This window comes from Monodelphis domestica, chromosome 1, assembly GCF_027887165.1.
Source record: "Monodelphis domestica isolate mMonDom1 chromosome 1, mMonDom1.pri, whole genome shotgun sequence".
NCBI lineage: Eukaryota > Metazoa > Chordata > Mammalia > Didelphimorphia > Didelphidae > Monodelphis > Monodelphis domestica.
The window spans coordinates 557,949,342-557,973,049 of record NC_077227.1 but is presented as its reverse complement, the minus strand read 5'-3'; the positions used below and the strand labels follow the sequence as shown (position 1 = coordinate 557,973,049).

Genomic DNA, 23,708 nt, shown 5'->3' with positions numbered 1-23,708 from the left:
TTACTTTTTTGAGGATCAGGTAAATACATGCTGTTGTTGTTATATCCCATTGTCTCCCCTTGCTTTCATACTCTGCACATATCCTCTCAAAATGTAAAATGATGGGTGATTCTTCTGTAATCTATATTGGTCTCTTTGGCAACTCCCATTTTTTCTCCTGAGACTTTTCCTGTGATTTCAAAATTTCATTCTTGAGAATTCCCTATTCCCTTCTCAACTGACCTCTTCCACATAACTTCAGGCCATGAGATCTTAGCTATGCTCTGAATTTCCTGAAATCTACTGTCCTAGTTAAATTAAATTGTGTTTGCTTTCCATTCCTCTCTCTCACATAATCTAATAGGGAGTAGCCACTTTCCCCTGAAGTTCCTATCAGTGCCTCATGAGATTTCCTGTTAGTGAGAAACAAATACAGAATAGAATTTCCCCTTTCTGATTCCTCCAACCTTGGAAGGATGAAGTTATCCTTAAGGCAAATTATTTGCTACTCTGCTTTTAGTAATGAGAGACAGGCAAAAAGCCAGATTGGAGGGAGACAGAGACAGAACTTGCTGTGGCTACCATGCAGTATCTCTGTTTATGGTTTGTGCTCTGTTTACATTTTACAGGTGACTGAAAATCAACAGGGTTCAAGTATTGATTCTATCTCAGTTACTGGGGTTGATTGCTTCCTTATTGTTTCATTTTTGTTATATCAGTCTCTATTGTACCAGAAATATCAAGTTATATCTTTATTTGTCCACTCATCCCACTCCTACCTTAAAGTCATTTTCAAGGTGACAATTCTGGAACATTCTTGTCTCTTCAAAACATCTTTCCCCACCTTTTTTGAGGAGTCTAGAAAGGCTTCAAGTGCTTAAAGTCATTTTTCCAGTAATTGGCGATAGAGTTACATTTTATTCACACTCCTGCCCCATACTCATTACTAAAAGCACACATCTGGGAGACAGCTGACTGAAATGAGAGTGTCACACTTAGGCCAGGAAACAGAATGTGGCTAACTGGCCCATACTGAACCCTGGACTTTGACCTTACCATCATAAGGCTGAAACTGTACCAGCCAATTAGCCATAGAAAAAAATCACTTCCCCAAGGCTACACAAATAGTTGTATTATTTATTTAGTTCCTGAGACTCCAATAAAATGGTCTTGCTAATGAGGAAATAGTCAGAGAATAGTTAACAAGCAGTTGTCCCTTCATGGTTTTCCAAGATACTTTTATCATCTTTTCAATATTCTGGGTGGGAAGGGAGGAGACTGTACATTCTTCCTGGTGGAGCCTAGCTAGAGGTAGGCTAGTAAAATTTTAACAACCATTTTTTGGAAAAAAAAAAGTAAACAACACATTTTAAAGTTTTATCTACATTAACACTTCTTTAAATGCAGATAATCAATAAAATTTAAAATAAATCAAGCTGTGATTTGTAACATCAGCCAATTTCCAAGACATAAATATGCACAGTGAAAATTTATCAGTTATCATGAGCCAATTCAAGCTGGCTCAAGCATTCTCCTAAGCCTAGTATGCTCTCCATTTGTCAGATACTGTTATCAAAGTATCTAATACCAGATGAAAGAAATGGGTCCAGAAAGACTTTCCCCCTCTAAATCAAAGATAAATTAAGAACATCTTTGTAGATGAGAAGACACTTGCTTTTCTGCTTCTCCACAGGTTAAAAGACAAACCTCATATTAGCTACACTGCTAACTAAAAAAAAAATTATTTTAGTATTACTTTTCATGGCTTTTGAAGTTCTGACATTTTACAATTACTTCATTCTGACATGTCAGTATATATAAAAGATATTATGCCAGTGTTTATAAAAAAGGATCTGTTAATAAATGCATTATTTACAGATGAACTAACTTCCTTTAGTATTCTGAAGCATTTTGCTAATTTCTCTTCAATCAATATCAGAACTGATGTTCATACTTTAAATTTTACAAATCTATAGTTGAGTCTATAAAAACTTGTGTTTCAGAGAATTTCTAATCTCTTAAAGAGGGCACATTTTCAATGTACTGGATGGGAATGGAACAGAGGGGAGAGGGGAGAAAGAAGAGAAAGCTAAACTGAAAAGCAAAAAAAGGAGAAAAGCAATACAGGAAACCACTCCCCAAAGGTTTCATAATTGAACCAGTGTTAACATATTACAGGACAGCAACTTTTTGCCAAATAACTACTCAGCCCAAACAAGTTTCAAATTTTCATGTAATTTTCCCTAAATAGTATTTACAGTTTCAAAATTTCACTTGTTTAGATATTAATTAAAAACATTTATAACAAATAATCATCAGACCTTCAAGCTACAGCAAGAAGTTCCCTCAGAAGCCTTCTCTCACTCCTTCATTTTACAGAGGTTTTACTGATGTCAGATATTTCAATACCTTTTTAAGGTTTCCAGAAAAAAAATATTACTAATTAACAACAGAAGGATGATGGCATCCTAATCTGAAAGGATCTGAGCCCAGTGGCTAGTTTCATGAGTTAATGCTTAGTCCATATGCTAGATCAGCCTCTCAAATGATCCAGGAAGTCAAGCAGTTCCTCAAAACAGATCTGAGACTAGCTGCTCCAGATTGTAACATTCACTGGCAGCTCACCCTATTCAGGCCACTCCCCATGTTGCTGGCCCAGAAAGAAAAAATAAACTTTTCTCTAGTGGTATCATTTGTTCCAACATTTGTTCTGATGCGTTATTTTCTTCCACAAACCACACCAAAGGACCGTAGATTTCGAGGTTATCTAGTAAAGCCCCATTATGAATTAGAAACTGAGGCCCAGAGAAACTTATATGACTTCCCCAAGATCACACAAATAGTAAGTGCAGCTCAGTGCCTTTATTTCCTAAGGCAATCACCATATCCTAACTTCTCTTCTAGGTATCTCTATGCATGTTTGATCCCCCTCTTCCAGACTGTAGGTTGCAGCAGGGAAGGAGGGAGGGTGGGATGGAGGGAGGGAGGAAAGAGGAAAAATTCTGTATCCTTTCCAGCCCCTAGCCAAGTATCTTTTGCTTAATTTTAAGTATTCAACAAATGTTCATTTGAGTGTTTAAGTTCCCCATTACTTCTAGGAGCTCCCAGAATGGAGAAATACGGAGAATCCTGAGGAATTTTATGAGTGACAAGTACACTTTTGATGTTGGGGAAAAATTACATTTAAAGCCATTTTCAAAAATCATATTCTTTATTTACACACAGCATGAAGTATGAACTTTTTTCTTGAAAAATAAGAGTTCATTTCAAATCTTTCCTCAAACTTAACTGAATAACATCTCAAGTAAAATCACAACAGGAAATACTTTCACCAATTTGAGAATTTGGGAATTTTTTTATCAGAATGATTTTATTCCTCACCAATATTTTAGCATGAATTATAGAATTATAGCTTTGGGGGGAAAGTATTGAAGCTCAAAAGAAAATGTAGATTTATTTAAATGGAATCTTAAACTACTTATTCCACTTTTGTTGTAGATTTTTTTTTAAATTCTACTGCCTTTTCTCCCTAAATACTCCAATTAATGACTAATAAAGTCAAACAAGGCTTTTATTTTTTGTCCCTAAGATGATTAACCAAGTTGCCTAGATACCATTTCTCAGTACATGAGTAATCATTAGCAAACATCCAATTACACATACCAGAATCTATGATCACACTGATGTTTTAAGTTCCATTTCTTCAAGACATGCACAGGGTGAGCTTCAAATTGATCAGATCTAAATATACTAAAATACGGACAGTTTTGAGGCTCAATAACCTATTGGCTCTGAAGAGAAATGTAACCAAAGCACAAACAAACCTAGCAGCTCCTGCAGAAATGGTAACTCACATTACCAGACTAAGGAGCAAAAATACATCACATCTTTAAACTAATTGCATTCCAACAACTTTTCAAATACACATTTCCTGATGTAAAACAGCACATTTACTAAATTCAGAATCCATGATAACTTGGTCTTTGATTATGAGTATATGGTTCACCTTCTAATTCTCGGTAACGAGAAATTATTTCGCCAAATTTGAAAGGTGCTACTATCATAATATATCATACGAAAGGGACTAGACATTATTTCATTGGTCTAGGGAACTCCCAGAGGAGAAAACTCTCCCTTCCAATGAAGGCCAACACCTTTTCTTCAATTTAGAGAGCTATCTTGAGCAACTCTTAAAAGGTTGCCTAGAGCATTGAGAGATTAAGTGACATGCCTTGGGCCACACAGCCATTATGGGTCACACCTGAACCCAGGCCTCTATGGCTTAAAAGTCACTTTTCTATCCACTATTCCACATGGCCTTTCATATATTATAGATAAGAAAAGTAAACTCAAAAACATAATAAAATCCTTTTTTAAGTTACCAAAGTACTATACGTCAAAGTAGGTTTCACTTTCCTACTTTGAAACTGGCAATTGGATACAATTTTTACTAGAATCATGCTAAGATATACATAACAAGCAACAAAACATTTAAGTTCCTTCAGTGTTAATTTGTTCATTGTCACTGTACCATTCAAGTTTTTTAACTAAACTGCTATATTTTCTTAGAATGATACTTGTAAAAATTAGTTTGCCTTATCTTGTTTTTCAATGTGAATTAGATGTTTTATATTAGATAGATGAATTAATTATTTGGCTGTGATCTCAGTTTTTTAAATTTTTAAATGATTTAAAAAAGGAAGTAATTTTCTTATTTTCATTTGATCTAGACCTTAAATTTCACCAGTTTAGAGGACTCCTAGCATAGAAATTCCATTGATATAGAACAAACTGCAACTCATCTATAATTTATTGTGTTACTTGAGGATACAAAGAATATAGCCCCATAAGCTAATATGTCAAGAGGCAAGACTCAAAACCAATTCTTCCTAACTCTAAGACTGGCCCCTCTATCTATATTGCTCTCTCCATTTTATTTTTATTATTTAAAGAAAATGTTCTCTGTCAAACAAAATTAAAAGGGGGTATTTTATATGCATGTGGGTATCCAATGTAAGGAGAAAAAGTGCCTAATACATTGGACCTCTGTTCAATGTCAATATTTTTTTCCTGTACCACATGAAACATTTTTCTGATTACTCTCAGGAAGGAAGTATTTCATATCATTTTTCCTCTTCAGAATTGTCTCTTCCGAAAACATTTATCCTCTAAAGATGTAGAATCCCAATAGTATGTGCCATCACTGTGCCATTAAGAATAATTAATTATTAACAGTCTTTTCCTTGAACATCATAAATCAATCTTAGCAAAACACTGGAGTATCAGGACCCAAGTCTTTTTAGTGAACTTTTTCCTCTCCTGATCTATTTCTATTATAATAGTACAACACTTTTTATAGATGCTAAGCATTGAAGTATTTAGTATATATTAGAGTTCAAACAATTTAATATGTGGTTTTCCCTTATTTTGTCTTTAATAAGCACAACAAAGTTTTTAATTTGGTAGCATCTAGCTTTTTGCCAGTTAGCAAGGTTCTAACAGCTTTTCATCATTTTTGTCTGCTTAAAATTTGAACTTTAGCAAGAAAATCAAAAATGAGCATTGCTTTTCACAAAATTTGCTAATCTTCCTTCTAGGGGTGCTTCATGAAATTCATTCTGGGCCTGTTCATTTATCATTAGAATACTGGCATTCCCTCGGCATTTCAAATATCTAGAAGTTAATAGTGCCAGTTCACAATGAAGTTTGGCTTCTTTTTAACCCTTGGGCATTCCTAGGTTCCTCATTGCACATACCAACATTCCCTTACCAATAGATTTAGAGGTTAACCTCTGGTGCCTTCTAATTTGCACAAAGGAAACCTGTCTTGCATTTAAAGGTAAATTTGATTAATCTAAAATATAAGTTGCATTTACAACTAGTCCCATCAAGCAGACAAAAAACTGGAGCAAGAGAAGCCTTTGGGGGAGTACTAAAAGAATATTGTCCAGAGTCTACGAGCTTTGGGGAACTTTTATAGGACCCATCCTTACAGTCTTGGTTATCTAGATACCTTCGTCCACTTTCCCACATCCCCTTAACTCTTCTCCCATAATGGCCCTTGGACCACAGGGAACCATGCACTTTGAGCCAGGGGATCTGATAATTGTCTCTGCTCCCATTTCCCTTACAGTGCTCCAGCCTCCCCTTTGTCTGGCCTCTCTGGCAAAGTGAGCACAAAGGGGAAAAGGACCCCTCGAGCATCAAAGGGGGGTTTGAGCTGCTCTTGCTCGAAGACCCCCTTCTGGCCTCCATCCTCGCCAGGTTCCCCTTCTTCCGAGAGGCTGAAACGCCAGGCCCCTGCCCTATTCACGCAGTAGATAGTTCCATCCAGAGCAGTGCAGCGGAAAGGCTGAAGGCCAGATGGCTCACCAGGCGGCCGCAGGTTCGAAGCGCACTGACTCCATCGCTTGGCCAGGCAGTGATAACGGAACACATTGACCCCTCCACTCCCACTAGAAGCTGAAGCTCCAGCCACTGACTCCCCTCTTGCCCCACACAGGTCAAAGCGATAGATAAAACCTTTGAGGGTCACCATATCTGCAGAGCGCTTTCGACTGCTGCTACATGGGCACTCCTGCCACTCGTCCCGTCGAGGGTCATACTTGAGCAAGCGGTAGAAAAGGGAGCCCCCTGAGACGTAAATTTCTCCATTACATGTGGTGGCTTCGTGGGCCACAGCGAAGCCACCCTTGGGCAGTGGAGCTACAGCACTCCATCGGTCAGTGCGGGGGTCATAGCGCTCCACACTAAACAGGCATTCACCACCCACTGCATAGAGGTAGCCGTCCAGGGCCAGCAACTTTAGTTGGGAACGGGGCTGGCTTAGGGACCGAACTGTGGTCCAAGTGTCAGTCACTGGGTTATAGCAGAAGACTTTGTCTGACAGACGCGGCCGCCCCTCAGGTCCCCCTTGCAAGATGCCCCCAGCCAGGAAGAGGTAGTTGTAAAGAATGCACATGGCACAGCCTTTGGCATTAGCCCCCTCAGGTAGCCGAGTCAGGACCTTCCACTCCTTATCTGCCTCCTGGTAGTAGTAGATGACCGAGTCACTGTGACTACCCTCCTCCTCAGATGATGCTAGGGCTGGGGGTGGCGTGGGTGGCTGTTCCCCAGGAGACAAGACAGAGGCAGATGGACTCTGGGGCCTGCTGCTCTCCCGGCTCTGGGGTCTGCTGCCCACCCGCTCAAAAACATCATTAATCTCGGCCACAAGGAGGCAGCTGCGACCTGCCTCCATCCTGCGCTGGAGGATAAGGTCTCGCTCAGAGCCAGTCAGGCGACCATAAATGGACGGCTCCCGCAGCACTTGGAGGTAGTGGTCGCTCATGAAACGATAGGCAGCCTCCCGGAGCTCGCTGAGCCTCTGTTGCTTGGCCAGGCTCAGTACCTGGTAGCAGTTACCAAGGGTTAGCTGTGCCCGCATGGCGTCAGTGGCGCACTGCAGGGCGCAGGGCATTTGGAGGAAGCGCGCCCCAGCGATCACCTCAGCCACATTGTCCTGCTTCACTTCCCCCATGTGTCCCGTGTAGAGGTAATCCACTAGAAGCCGAAGTGCGGAGTAGCTTACCCCCTTCACTCGCAGGATCTCCCTAGAAGAACGTGCTCTGAAGTAGTCGCTCTTGGCAGCCAGTACTGATTTGTGCGCCTGGATGCGGTGTCCAGCCACTTCGATTACCAGGTCCGGTTCTTCTCTCAAAGCGCCCCCCGCTGGAACATTGCTCTGGTCGATGCTGCAGATTCCACGGCGGCTGTGGCTACTGCTACTGCTGCTGCTGCTGCTTGTGCTGCTGCTGCTGCCACCGCCTCCGCCCTCCTCCCCCACGCAGCTCTTTGGGTCCCTAGGATGCAGTGGTTCCTTCCTGGGCTGTGCTCCGGTCGGGACACAATAAGTGACAGGCTGTGGCGGCGGCAGTGTTGTACTTCGCTGGTCTGCCCCAGCAGCCTCCTCCTCCTCCTGTCCCGACTCTTTGGAAGTGGCATTAGAATTGTTGATTTCCCACTGGTTCTTCACTACCCGATTTCCTTTGCAAGTAGAGGCGGGGGGAGAGACTTCAGCACCCTCTGCCGCGGAAGCCGCAGTTGCACAAGGTTGCAGTGGAGATTTGTTCACGGGGTTAAAACACAAGGACGAGCTGAGACTGCAAGGCGTATGTACTGGAAGTCCAGCCGCTTCCGCTCCATTGGTTCGAGTCCCTGAGAACTCTTCATCTGTGTCTAGGTGCTGCAAGTCCGTCTCCCCAGGTGTCGGAAGAACAGATCCTTGGTCCCTGTTCTCCCCACTTAATCCTTTGTTAAAGGTGGTCCCAGGTTTTGAACCATTTACTTGGCCTTCCCCAGAGTAGAGGACACAAGAAGCCACAGAGTTCTCCATGGTCAGTTTCTTCCTCAGCTGTTGTTCCACCCCACACTAACAACTCAGCAGCAATATAGAATCACTCTGGCTTTTGTTGTTGTTCAAGGTTGATAGTTACTTTGGTGTTTCTTGCTTCACCTTCCTTTTCTGGCACACAGTCAAATTTCAGTTTCCACACTGAGATTTTCACATACTGGTAGTTCTTCCCCTTGAATCTTTTCACCAGTCCTGGGTGTGTCAAACTCTAGATGCACACACTGCTGAACTTTTGAACCTCAATAACTTCTTCATTATATTACTCTTTATTTGCTAAGGAGGATCAGGCCCCTGACCCCTGGGTGGTATTGCTTTAATTAATGTACAGGAAAGTTCTGAAGCCACAACCAGTTTTGGTGGGGTTAGATTTGGGGGGTTTTTTTCATTCTTTCTCTACAGAAGTGAGTTATCAAGGTGGGGTTATCAAGCCAGGACATGCATTTTCTTTTGGTGAGTCATTGTTTACCCACTTTATCACTTTTCACTTCATTTGCCTTTCTTTCCATGCCATCTTTGGTGCATGCATGTCCAAAATACTTAGACAGAGTAAAAGGGAACTTGTCCAGGATCTCAGACTCTGCTCACTGGACACAGTTATAAGCTTTCATTGAAAGCCATTCATTTTGAGATTAATGTTTATGAGATATCAGCCAGTAGAAACTGGGTCCTGACCTATCTGTTTTTGTTTTTTGAATCCAAACTGTCACCTGTGATCTGATATAGAGAAATGAAAGTCCAAAAACAATTATTGCATGTATTTGGATGTAATAAGAATTTTCTCTTCCTTTGGAGCATCAGGTGTTTCCCATGGTCTCATCCATGTACTTCTTGTCCCTGTTGGGGGAAAAAAAACCAACAATGAAAATGTCTGAATGGGCATTTTTGCTAGAATCCTCCAGAGGCTGAAGCTTACTATAACAGACTTCCTTACAGCATTTTCAGCTCAGAACCCACATACTGATTTGGCAAAAGAGATTGTGTATTTCCCTGGACATCTCTTAAAACACTACTTGTACAAGATGTTTTAGATGAAATACTGTCTGGAGAACAAGATTTAGATTCTAGAGGGCTTTAGGTAGTCATGTCTAGTCTAACCCATTCATTTTACAGATGAGGAAACTGGGATCCAGACAGTTGAAGTTGCCTGTGAGTAAATAGTAATGTTAAGAATCAAAATCAATCACCCCAAATCCAGCATTTTCACCATTCTACCATGCTTATTTCTGCTGAAATTCAAGTTTTTGTGAGTTCTCATTTTTATTTCTATATCCATTCAAAATCTCTGCCAAAATAAGGGGAAATATGAAGAAAGGAGTTTAATCACTGCAAGTAGAAACTATAGTAGATTACTTAGAACTAAGGGTTGAAATAGTGAGGCATATAGCAGAAAAAGAAAACTTGGCTATAAGATAGTGTCACACTGAATTCTTTACTAAAATGTCACATAGGGAAGGGGATGTTCTTTTAAATTTGGTTACTACAATCGATTTCCACAGAAGTAGTTTTTCAGATGATGTTTCTAAAATTGGCTTCCAGGGATATTGCATGTTAATACCCTCCAGGGGACCCAAATTATAACTCATGCTTAAATAGATCTTTCAGCAAAACCACTAGTGTCCTCATTTTCAGAGCTGTTTTATAGTTGGTCCAAACATGAAGGAAGGGGAGGTGGACAGGGAAGAACTCACCTCATCATGCCTGCAGGACAGATACAGGCACCTGTATACTTGTTACAAACTAGAACCGAATTATAATACAACTTTGGAGTTTTTTCTGGATTTTCATTTAGTCATAATTCACTGAAGAAGAATGTAGAGATTTCTTCAAAGCACAAAAAAGGTCTATATTATGCCAATTTTTTGAGGAAGAGAATATTTCAAAGAATTTAATACCTAAGGGAATCCATGTTTGCAAAGTTCTGGGTGATAAAGAAAAGTGTATCAGCATCTCAGATAAAACAGTCAGTTAAAGTCAAACAATCTTTTTATGTCAATACTTTACTTATTTTCAATTTAGGAAAGATGATGCCTTTAAAATCCTTCAATATCAGACTCCAACTTATTTTCCCAGGCTTACTAAGCATTAATCTCCAAAATGGTCATCTAGAAATCCTGCCCTCAGCTGCTGGCTGTGTGACATTGGGAAGCTAAGTGGTACAGCTAATAAAGCTTTGGGCCTGAAGTCAGAAAGACCCAAATTCAAATTCCACCTCAGAATCTTACTAGTTGCATGACCCTGGGAAGTCACTTCACCCTTTTTGCCTCAGTTCCTCATCTATAAAATGAGCTGGAGAATGAAACAGCAAACCTCTTTATTATCTTTGCCAAGAAAACCCCAAATGGGATCAAAAAGTGAGACACAACTGAAAATGATTAAACGAGAAGAATAAACTACTTAGCATAGTCTGCACTTAATAAATCAATCCTTCCTTTCTCCCACCCTCCCTTTCTCATGCCTGGCTCCCCATTTCTTAGAATCTCTGGGTCTTGGTTCAGGTTGTTACCCATACCTGGAATACACTTTCTTCTGGCATCTCCTCTTAGAATGAGTGTCTCTCTTTGTTCAGACTTTCCATACTGAAAAGACATCCATGTTAACCTTAAATTTAAGAGGTCCAGGGGGCAGCTAGATGGCTCAGTGGATTGAGAGCCAGGTCTACAGATGGGAGGTATGAGTCTCAAATATGGACTCAGACACTTCTTGTCTGTGTGACACTGGGCAAGTCACTTAACCCCTACTGCATAGTTCTTAGAGTCTTAAAAGAAAATGAGGAGGTCCCTTTTCAAAAGTTTAGTCTTAGTTGAAATACTATGGCTATTCAAAGGGATGATGCCTTACTGTATTGGCTTTTTTCTTCTACTACAAATAAAGTCTTCATAAACAATAAATATTTATAGAGCACTTACTATGTGCCAAGTTTTGACCTCTCCACCACTATAATCTCAAGAACAGGAAATCCCAATCTATGGTATGTGTAGGCAAAGTACATTACTAAGGAAGACACAAAGGCTCTTGAATGTTTATTCAGCTGTACAACTGCCTAATTTTGATGTCTATCTTCCTATTTAATCATTATGATTTTCCAGGATAGAATTTTTCCCTAGTGCAGTATCCAATGAGATGTAAATGTGCTTTAGAACATAAGGACTAAAAGAGTTTTTAAAACACAGGGGTTTTTTTTGGGGGTGGGGGGAATTGCTTGAAAAAAAGTTTTATTGTTACAAGGCATCCAAGAAGTTATTTCAATAAGCTATGAATCTAAAGAAAAAGTTATATAAAAAATTTAAACTACTTTTTAATACAGCTTGAAAGCTATTTGAATAATTATATCTATAATAAAAATCATATAAAGTGGTCATCTTATAGGATACTAATCTTTTAATGTTTCATTCTTGTATAATTCTCAGACAAAATAGAAAAAAAAAATAGCACAGCCAAAGGAGTATTTGTCCCTAGAGGAAAAAAGAAAAGGTCTCTAAATTTTCCAATTCTTTCTCTGACATTTGCCAGTATCTTCTAAAATTTGATTTCTAAAAGTTTGCTTTTGGCTGCAAAAACAAACCAAAAGAACCTTACACTTATTATTGTACATATCATGTTAATAAATGAAAAAGTAATTTTACTGACCTCAGATCTAAGTTACCAGGAATTTTATACAGAGAAAATGAGCTCAGGAACAGTATGAATACAAGATAAAATCTTAGTTATGTGGACAAAATCAGAGATGCTATCTTGACAATAAAGATACAGTATAATCAGCAGAAATACAAAACTGTGTGATTACTAGTTTATGTTTTTGAATGAACATTTCATTGAGAAAAAAAGAAAAACTGATTTAAATAAAAGTGCTTAAAACTTTTTTGAAGCCTTTGTCTATATTTTTAAAAGTTTCTTCATTAATTTCTGCATTGTTTTCCAAGATTTTTGGGGATGATGATTCTAGCATTGAACTAGCCATACTTTCTTAGCTGTTCCCCCATGACCCTGATATACTAGTGGCCTGAAATGACCTATGGCTTTAGAGAACAAAGGAATTGCCTAAAGAAGTAATCAGACTGTGACCTTGGTCTTTTCAACATAGTCCTCTAATCAGCTAAGCAAATCAACAATTTACAAAGTATCTATACACATATTCCTAATCTCACTGAACATTTTCCCTGCAAATCCAGCTAAAATTGTTACTGCTCTCCAATATATGGGTTTTTCTATCAGGCTTTTAGCTACTGGCAATATACATAAACAATTTTAAAAGGTAATGAATGTCCTCTCTTAATACTAAGCATAGACTAACACTAAACTGACTGATGATTTCTATGCTAAATTTTTAAAAAATCAGTACATATGAAAGGTAACAATCTGAAAGTACTATAGATCATATATTGGTTTTTACCTTAATAATAGTACTTTAATATATGTTTCAAATCCCATACTATTGCCTCTGATTCTCTTTGCATTTATATAACAAGTATACCAGGAATAGAAATCAGTTTTTTGGATGCTCAGTCTGTTTTTTTGCCTATACCAAGTCACCTGCTATGCAGAAGCATCTTTCTTTGTAGTTGTAAATGAATTAAAATAGGGAATAAGACACTCCCAAAAAATGGAAGGACATTTTTAAAATGGTTTTGTTACACAACACATAGTAAAATAGATTCACTGAATTAGAAGTCTGTGAATATGAAATCCCTTACCCCTTATGATTTTTATATTGTATTATACATGCATATATATATATATATATATACATATATACACTACAGTTCTGTAATACCCCATAGCCCAGTCCAGCCCCCACCATGCTAGCTGGCTAAACTACACTTTCTTCTCATCTGCTTTGGTGTGACACTGGGCCAGAGACTTAGGTTTAATCCACAGGGTTCTGCCTCATTTCTTTATGCTGATCCTGGCTGAATCATCATGGCATGCAGTATACTGAAGATAAAGGTAGAGGTTAAATCAATGGCATGACTGGCTATTGTAGGGATCAAGACACGGGAAATTTACTTCAGTTGGATGCCCATTTTATTACTGATATCACTTCTGTATAACTGGCTATATAAAAGGGCTCCTTTCAAGTCTCAAGGTCTCCTGGTCTTGACTGGAGATTGGCCTTAGTGGGAGATTGGATCCTTCTCTCAAGAAACCTATTTCTTTTTGGCTTCGAGACTGTTCTATTTTGAGGGGTCTTAGTTAATAAATTTTTGCCACAAGTCAGAAAAAACACATGGGCTGGAATCCCAGGTCTGTTACTATACATGCATTTTTCAATCAGGTTAATTCACATTTCTAGGCTTTGGTTCCCTTATCTGTAAAATGAGTAGGTTGAACTACATGGTCTTTGAGAGCTCTTCCAACTTTTCTTATTTTACACAAAAACTATAGAAACTATAGAACACCAAAATTAGGTATTTGTTTGTTTTTTAATATCACCCTAGCCTGAGAGTCTCAATGGCCCATTCAAATCCTGTTCTCTATTTAGTTTGTCAATTTAAATTACATTTGTTAAAGAAATTTACTTTTCACACTAGAAGCATGCTGGAGCCCATCATACCCCCACTGGCTGACAAGGTGACAGTTTGGGAGAATGAAGCCTCCACTGATCCCCCCCCCCCCGTGACTTCTCTCTCTTTAACTTCCCTAACTAATGGATGATTGTTGTTCTCTCTTTAATTAAAAAGAAATTATATACAAGCAAAGTCGTATAGAATATATATCCCACCTTAATCCCCCCCCTTTAACTCACAGAATTAAAACCTAAAGATGATTACCCATTACCCCCCCCCCTTTCCCTCTCCACAGAGTTACATTCACTCCCATTACAAGCCAGGAAAGCTAAGAATATCAATCACCTTCAAGACACACTCCACTGAATTCTGTTTATGGACAGAAACCAGGCAACATTGCCAGGTGCTTTAAAATAAAACAAGAAAAATAGAACTTGTAAATTGAGGAAAACCCCAAATCTGGTCTGTCATTAAATTGCCCTCCAACCATGTATCTAGCTACAAAATATTTTGTTACCCATCTCCTAAGTAATTGTGATTGATTGTGAAAGCTGACCAAAAGTAACAATGATTCTCCTAGGTCAGGGAGAACTAACCTCTAGATCACCCTGTTTATGTCATTCAAGTATAGCAACAATATTTCATTGACTATCTCCTTAGGCTCTGTATGGGTTGTTAAGTTCTATGGAAACACATATGTAGAAAATTGATTGTGTGCCAAAGAAGTATGTAATCACAATCCTATATAAATATAGCACATAAACCTGTGCTATGGCAGAACGCTATGTGACACCTATGCAGGTGGGACTGAGCAAATAGCATTTCTCATCTCCATCATTCGACTGTATCATCACACTTAGATGGAGCATGCCCTCACCCTCTGAGAGACTACTGGAGGGATCTCAAAGGAAGCATAGATAAGCATTTTATTTAACAAAGATCATCAACTCTCAGGATTCCTTTTTTTTTTCCTTCTGCTGTGAGCCTGTCTCTGTAATCAGTGTTCTGCTGTAAGAACTGGAATGATTCTTAATTTAGTTTTCCCTCCCACCTCATTGTTATTGTGAAACAATTGAAACTCATGACAACATTGGGAACATGAAATAAATTGTGTGTGTGATTCTTCTTAAAAAGCACATTTAAGTTTTTCCCAAGTTTAGATTCTGTGAAGGTCAGGTGATGATGAATACAGTATATTAGATTAGAGGGGAAATTAGGGGCTGGAAGCAAATTGACTGGATTTATTCTTTATTTCAAGAAAGAAATCATTTGTGAGAGATAACACTTAATGGCTTAATGTTTAAGACTGCTGAGCTTAGATTCAGGAAGACATGTTTCAAATCTCACCTCTGAAACATGCTAGCTGTATTACATAACTAAAGGAAAACTTTTTATTTAAATTAAAATCTGAACTGAGGGAAAATTCTCACACAGGATGTCCCCTACACTGACAAAATCACAGATCTTTTTTGTAATTACACCAAATTTAAAGTATGATTATATACCACTTTTCTCATGAAAGATCTATGGACCTTTCCAAGGATCATGCCATTATAGCTTCAATGATGAAACAATATATATAATCATACCACAAAATCCTTTTTATTTGGTTATCTTTTCATCATATGGAAAACCATATAAGCTGTGTGAAGATTGGATTTAGCTATCTCCTGATTGTAACAATGAAGGTACTTAGCTCTTCCTTTATAGTGAAGCTAGAATTGTAAGCTACAATCTATTTTTAGATTTTAACTACAAAAAGGTGTTAAGTAACTACAAAAGGTGAACTTACCAAAAGAGGTATTAAGTAACCCAAAAAGATATAATCTAACTAGAGAAGGTAAGAACTAAAGAGTGGACAGTCCTGGAGAAAAATCTAACCAAAGAAGGTGAGAACTAAAAAATGGACAGTCCTGGAGAAAAGCATCTGGTATTATTGCTAGATGTGAAGATTTAGGGGAGGTGACACAAGAGCAAAAGATCTTTAAAAAGAGAACCAAAAACCAGAGGAAGATCATTCATTTGGGCCCTGACTCAGAGGAGTGACTGGAAGACAGACATCCAAACTTCTTTTAGACTATCACCATTGGTGAGTAAACAGCTGACTAGTGACCACATCTTTCTGGAGGCATGAAGTCTACAGGTAAGGCCCATCTTCTTGAGACTCTCTTCCCCTGGCTGAGGCTTAGAGTTGCTAACTGGTATCAGAAGAAGCCAGAGTTCGTTTGTCCGCTCTCCCCGGCTCGCTTGCTCTCTCACTCACTCTCTAGCTCACTCTCTCCTTAACATCTTCCTTCTATTGTAAATATTGTAAATAAACTACCATAAATTCCAATTACTTTAGTAATTCATTTTGGGATTTAGAAATTAATTCCCTGGCAACCACATAATTAATATATTCAGAGCCCAACCACAAATTTAATAGCTGCATATCTTAAATCTGTCCATCATGTAAGGAACATTTCATTATTAGAAAAGTTATTTCTAAAGCCTGTTTTTGCATGTTTAAAGTTGCATGTCAAAGATTAATTATATTGCTATAATTGTTTATAAGATATATATCATATATGGAGTGAAAAAATACTAGTTTTGGAGTAAGAAGCCTTGCATTTGAATCCCAGCTTGCTTTTCCTCAGTTTGACCATGAGCAAAACTCTTTCATTTCTTGAGGCTTCAGGTTTCTCATCTAAGTTGAGAAGGCTGAATTTGGTTATCTCTAAACTCCAATTCTAATTCCTACCATCTTCTTTTAAAATGCTTACAGTCGTGCTCATTTTGTTATATGAGCTAATAGGATAGGATTATCTGAACTCCAAGAGTACTCACTCACAGACTTCATTTGAAATAGATTTTAAACATTTTTTCATCTTTCTTGAAAATTTAGAAGTATTAAGTAACTAGCAAAGCTGTCACAAAGATCACCTAAAACACATACTTTTCCCCTACCTCTGCTATTTTATAGATGAGGTAACTATAGTGGTATGTCTTTTTTCTTTAATGAAATTGTGAGATTATCAAGAGCATGAAACTAGTCTTATTCTTTTTGGTATCTTCTTTATTTCTTGACATAGTACCATATTCAAATACCTAGTCAATTTTTATTCAGATACTGAGTAAATATTTATTTCTACTAATGAAGACAATCTACTGATAACCAAAATTTTTCATAATCAATTTTGGAATTCATTTGCTGGTTTTGAAATATGTGTATGTGTGTATTTGTGTGCATATGTAAGCTTAAAACAAACCTAGTTTCCTAATCCTATTTTACTTAATATAAAATTACTTTGTATTTTCTGAGTCTATAGAAGCCCAAAAGCAGATTGTCCATAAACTCCAGAGCCTTGACTCATTTTTCCAAAAGCTAGTTTGTGTTTCCTAAGTAATGGATAGGGATAATCATTAGAAAATTTCCTAACATTAGAAACATTTCCAACATCACAAGAAACATTTCCTAACATCCTCATTTTACTTCTTTGTCATTTCCATCTATTGTTCCTCTGGATTCTAACAAAATAAGTCTTATTCCACTTCTATAAGATAGCCCTTCAGATACTTGAATATTCCTATTAGTTTCCTTCTAAGTCTTTTCTCAAAAAAAAAAAAACCAACATCTCCAGGTCTTTTAAATGAGCATCATATTGGGCAGAATACATTGGGAATAACATTTCCCTTAACCCTGGGCTTTCTGTCCCTCTTAAATCAATCTCATATTAGGTTTTCTGGTTGCCACATCATAATTTTGACATCCCAAGTTTGCCATCCACTAAAACCCAAAGGTTTTATATATATATATGTGTGTGTGTGTGTGTATGTAAATGTCTAATCATACCTCCCTGAAAGCTTAATAATATGCTTTATGAATATGTCAATAGAGATTATTTTAGATTGCTCTATGGGTATCTTACTTGGATGCCACATTACTTTGTTTCTTTGGATTCTTGAAAACTAATCCAATAGCTTTCACTAGTCCTACTAAAGCAAAGGCTTTGAGTGGTCCAGTACTTGGCCCAGTGTTATTCAATATTTTTATCAATTATTTAGATCATGTCATAAAAACTTGACAAATAATCCAGGCACCAGAGCAAAAACATTGGATGAAAGAGTTAAGATCCCAGAAAAATATTAGCAGGCTAGAAAAAATGGTATAAATTGAATAAGGTATATTTAATAAGGTTAATGATAAATTCTACACCAATGTTTAAAAAATAATTTAGCATTGGAGACATAGCTAGAAACGTTACTATGAAAAAGATATGAGAACTTTAAAATTCATGAGGCAAGTGTGACATGGCAAGAATGCAGTCTCAGGCTAGAGTAAGAGGGATGTCAACCAGAAAAAATAAGAGGCACAATTCTTCTGAACTTTTGTACATCACCAGACCACATGTGGAGTACAGTCATCAGTTCTGGGGCAGCAAATTTTGGGGGAACACATACCAACAGACAATTCAAGAGGAAGTCTTAGATGGTTAAAACTGAAGCTCTTTCATTATAATAACCATCTGAGGGAGCTTAGACTATTTAGCCCAGAAAAGAACCATCTTTATGGGGAGGCATTAAAGGAGGCAGGGGACATGGTAGCTGTCAAGTGATCCAAAGGACTATCTTGTAGAAAATAGATTTTTTTGTTCTCCTTAACCACAGAGGGTCAAAATTTAGAGCAATGGGTAAAAGTTATAGAGGGACAGATTGGGACTTGATATAAAGAAAATTTTTTAGCAATTAGGCCTACCTCTAGCATTAAATGCTTATCTTTGAGCAGAAGCTAGATGACTACTTGTTGGCAATGTTGTCAGAATTTTTGTTACAGTTAGATTGAAAGATTTCTCAGATCCTGTGGCTCTGCTCACTTAGGATCAGTTATACTGGATCTTATGGGGAAATCTAAAGATAACTGAGATCCAAAGCCTGGGCAAAGTCTCTACTCTATGGATCTTATTTCAATGTATGAGAATGAATCCTACATTAAAGATGCTTTCAGGGATAGAAGGTAATGTTATAAAGCTTAGCTTTGAGCTAAAACTATGTCAATCTAAATACTCTTTCATGTTTTTCCTCTGCTGTGTCTTTCTGTTTGGTTGCTCAAAGTCTGTAAAACATTTAGATTTGCCAATTTGTTGCAATTGTATTTTCCTAAACAGGATTCTAGTAAACCAGAATAACCCTGCCCAATTCCAAAAACAAAGCAGATGGTAACAGCAGAGGATAGGACAATGTGTACAGGGCTGCTTATGTCACAGTGAAATCCATATGCTTGTATGGGGGTCATCTAGAATTAAAACAGTAGGCTGAATCTAGTGGTTATACTTACATGGAGAAAAGTAAGTTTGTTCAGAATTCCTTAGAGAAAAGAGTTACTTAACAGAACCATTCTAAAGGAAGCAATTTGATTAAGAAGGAAATTAGTATCAAAAAATAGATTTAGCATTTAGCAGTCTTGATAATCTACCAGAGGAAAACACTTTATGTCTTCAAATGACTTAAAGATCTAACATCCTTTTTGCCTTCCCCCACAATCCACGGGAAAGGTCTTCAGATATTTCCTGAAAACTATCACACCATCCCTAACTATTTATATCTCCAAGGTAAATATGATTGCATAATTACTTAGAGAGGCTAATAGAGTTAGTCCTTGTCCTAGAACTTAATCTCAGTTTCCCATTTAACCTTCAAAATCACATGGAAGAGGGACTACGCTTGATTTGTTTGGCCACAGAGATTAGAACTAGGAGCAATAGGTTAAAGTTGCAGATTTTTACTTTACATCTAAAAAATTTATGGAAAAAAATCTCATTAATAATACTTAGAATTATCCAAAAAGGGTAGTAGGATGACTTCAAGGTAGTGGACCCGTTACTGGAAATTTTTCATTAGAGGCTGGATAAACATTTATCAGATCTGTTGTAAGGGCAAATCTTGGTTTAGATCAGAGATGTCAAACATGCTACCCATAGGCAGCTTTGCCATGGCAACATTCCTAGAACAGAACTATTTCTGATTGTTGTCTGAACTAGATTATAATGTAACTGAGAAATGGTTAACAAAGTAAATTAAAATACATAGGTAACAGGTAATGTTAGTATGTGGTTTTTTTAGTATCCTTCTGTATGGCACAATGGTCTCATTTCTATTGCGGTTTGACGCCATTGATCTAGATCAGCTTGGAAATAACTTCCAACTTTTAGGGGGGTTTTGTGATTCTTTGTGCAATTGGATATTGTGTCTTATTTGCATTTTAGCAAAGCTAAAGGTTGGTACCTGGAAAAGGACAAAGACATTTAAATATGAAGGTTTAAAGGAAAGATCCAGATATAAAGGAAAGATTCAGCACTTTAGAAAGGGTATGAATCTTGAAGAGCTAAATTGTGTATGAAGAGGTTCACATTATTACTCTGTTGCACTAATCACCTCTCTCCCCAATTAGTCATTTATTTAAGACTCAATATGAGGCTGGGAAGTATAAATTGGTTTCTTATAATTTAAGGCAGAATCCAAAACTGAAAGAGTAGACCTCTGTAACAAGAAGGATTATTTAACAACAGAGGATAGATTTCTCCAACCTCCTGCCTGGAGATGAAAAACCTCAGAGAATGAGGGAATAAAAGAGAAAAGACTGGCCACTTCTCTGCCAAAGGTATTGTCCTTTCTGAAAAGTGTCCCACCACCACAACTTAAGAGAATACTTTCACATTTAGCTAAATGAGAGGTTAAAGTCTATAGTTACTCACAGAACAGCAAGCCTAGGGAATCCAGTATAATCATTAGAGATGCCATACCTTGTCTAAAGCCTAGAATAGCCTGGAAACAGTAGCTCAATGGAAGAACGGCCAGCCTGGCTCCATCAAGCAACAGCAGTTCAGTAGCAGAGGCATGTATCCATCTCTTCCTAGAGGCAGTTGTGTCTAGCATCTAAGCCTAAAAAAGAGCTAGATCAAGTGAGCTCCATTTACCTTAGCCTAATAGCAGATTGAATTATCCAGCTCTGAGAAGTTATCCCAGCTGACAAGCAGTTCATCTATTCCTTATACTATGCCTGAGGACTCTTTAAACAAAAAAAGGGTGCTAGGATTCCTGAGTTGTGAGTTGCCTTAGCCAATTGTGCCTTTCTACCAGTGTATTTTAGTCATATCCACTCTTGTCCCTTTGCACTCTGTGTGATTTGTGGGGGAGCTTACCATTGTTTGTATCTAGTGGCTAGCATCTGAGCCTAAAAAGAGCTGGATCAGGTGAGCTCCATTCACCTTAGCCTAATAGAAGATTGAATTATCCAGCTCAGAGAAGCTATTCCAGCTGATGAGCAGCTCATCTATCATTTATACTAAGCCTGAGGACTCTTTAGACAAAAAAAAGAGTCCTAGGATTCCTGAGTTGTGAGTTGCCTTAGCTAAGTGAGCCTATCTTGCCCCTCTGCATTCTGTGTGATTTGTGGGAGAGCATACCACTGTTTTTGAGAAAATTTTGTAAGTATAGGCTCTTGTCGTGCCATTTGAGTAAATGCATTCTCAAAGAACTGTCTTTTAGATGATGGTAAGGTAAAGTGGTCCAGTGGAGGCTTATGAGCCTCAGGTTAGGAGGAAAGACACCTCTCCACAGTGTTACCCTAAAAGTAGTAGCAGCTATCTATTCAGCTAGGGACCCAACCTGCCAGCTGCCCATGGGTAGCATGTTTGACATCTCTGATCTATACCAAGATCTATTCCTAAAACATATCTGATAAATGTTCATCCAGTCTCTAATTCAAAGTTTCTAGTAAGGGGCCCACTACCTCAGGGTTATCCTACTTCCCTTTTTGGATAATTCTAAATATTATTAACAAAATTTTTCCCCTAAGTTTTTAGATGTAAAGTCAAAATCTGCAACTTTAAACTATTGCACCTAGTTCTAATTTCTGTGATCAAACAAAAAAAGCGTAGTCCCTCTTCCACATGAAAGGTCTTCCGATATTTCCCCTAAGTATTCGCATCTCCATGGTAAATATGACTGCATAATTACTTATAATAATAGAGTTAGTCCTTGTCCTAGAGCTTAATCTCAGTTTCCCATTTAACCTTCAAAAATCACATCAAACATTCTATTCATGTCTTATTTCTCTCAAATCCAACCACTCTTTTCACCATTAATATTTCCTTCCTAGTGTAAAATCAGGCAAGGAAAGAAAAAGCAGACCTGGGAGAATAACATGAGGAAAAGAGAAAGCCAATATTTCCTATGGAAAATTGATGGCTCCAGTAGAAAATGTCAATAAGATTTCCTACCTATGGCAATATTCAATTTCCTAGAGGAAAATGAAAGCATTCCTATGACAAATATAATTTTTACCACAAGAATCCCAATAATATTAACATGACTTAATATTCATAAGATTTAATTGTTCAAAGGTACAGTCACATGTAGGATCCCATTTTATTCTCAGGATATTTCTGTACTATTATCCCCATTTTGCACATAAGAAAACTGAGCCACATAAAGAATTAAGATATTTAGTTCAAGTCACAAACATAGTTAGGATTAGTGACAGGCAACAAAACTGAAGTCTCTTGATTGTGTGTGTATGTGTTTGTGTGTGAACATGTTTTCTATGTAATTCCAGGTAAGTAGAAACACCAAAAAATGCATAATGGATGCCTATAAACAAAATTTTGTTCTGCTTAAAAAGTAAGAGAATTGGGATTATATAGCTGAAGATCTGGCCCATCTCATTTGTAAATGAGGAAAGCAAAGCATAGTGATGCGAGGTGGTTTGTCCAATGCTTCAGGAATAATTGGTGGGAAAAAGTGGATCTAGAACCAGGTTTCCTGGTTCTTCCTGCTTTAAATATCTCCCTCACCAATCTATCCTCCATACAATTCTCAAAGTGATTTTCCTTAAGTATAAGAATATGGTCAACAAACTTACCTTTAAGAATCAATGACAGGGGACAGCTGGGTGGCCAATGGATTGAGAGCCAGGTCTATAGATGGGAGATCCTAGGTTCAAATCTAGCCTCAGACATTCCTAGCTGTGTGATCCTAGATAAGTCACTTAACCCCTATTGCCTAGCCCTTACTGCTCATCTGCCTTGGAACTAATATATAGTATTGATTCCAAGATGAAAAGTGAGGGGTTTTTCAAAAAGTATCAAATACACATTCAGCTGGCATTTAAAGCCTCTTACTATGTGACTTTAAACTATCTTTCCTGATTTGTTATACATTTCTCCCCTTCATATATACTATGGTCCAGCCAAACCAATCTTCTTATTGTTCTTCACACATGACATTTCCCTTCCTACCTCTGAGACTTTCACAGGCTAGAAAGCATTCCCTTCTCACCTCCACCTCTTAGAATTCCAGTTTCCTTCAAAGTACAGTCCACGCTTTACCTCTCCTGTTTAAAGAAACTCATTTATTTCATTCTTTTTTATACATCATACTATCATGAGAAATTCAGAGCGAGAAGGTACCTCAGAAGTCATTTAGTCCAACTTCCTTATTTTCCAAGTTGGGAAAAAATTACAAAGGTTAAGGCACTTTAGCAAAATCACAGAAGTAATAGGTAGATGAAGTAGAATTTGAATTGAAGTCTTGTGCTTCTAAATCCAATGTATATTTTACTATCTCTTTTTTTCCAACCTCCTCATTTTACAGATGAAGAAACTGATTGATACTTTGGGAAAGTCTAGAACTCAGAGTTAACCAATGAGTAAGGAAAAGAACCAGGATTTGAACCAAGATCCTCTGCTGGCAACTCAGTCTCTTTTACTATCCACACTATCTACTAAGTGACTGCTGGATGTTTCAATGAACTTATTTGTATTACTAGTTGTTTAAAAAATCTTGAGTAAGGCCAC

At 37.7% G+C, this 23,708-nt stretch overlaps 1 protein-coding gene across 3 annotated transcripts in view; it reads right to left on the bottom strand.

Moving 5' to 3' along the window:
* Window positions 1-1,096: 1,096 nt before the first annotated feature.
* Window positions 1,097-23,708, bottom strand: part of KBTBD11 (kelch repeat and BTB domain containing 11) — a 40,792-nt gene continuing 18,180 nt past the window's right edge. For 2 of the 3 annotated variants that reach the window (XM_007476223.3, XM_007476222.3), the window contains exon 3: window positions 1,097-9,205. In XM_007476223.3, the coding sequence (XP_007476285.1) occupies window positions 6,107-8,353 (2,247 nt within the window). In that variant the 5' untranslated portion in view covers window positions 8,354-9,205 and the 3' untranslated portion in view covers window positions 1,097-6,106. Of the gene's footprint in view, window positions 9,206-20,654; window positions 21,119-23,708 lie in introns of those variants that run through there. The other variant, XM_007476225.3, reaches the window with a different exon arrangement.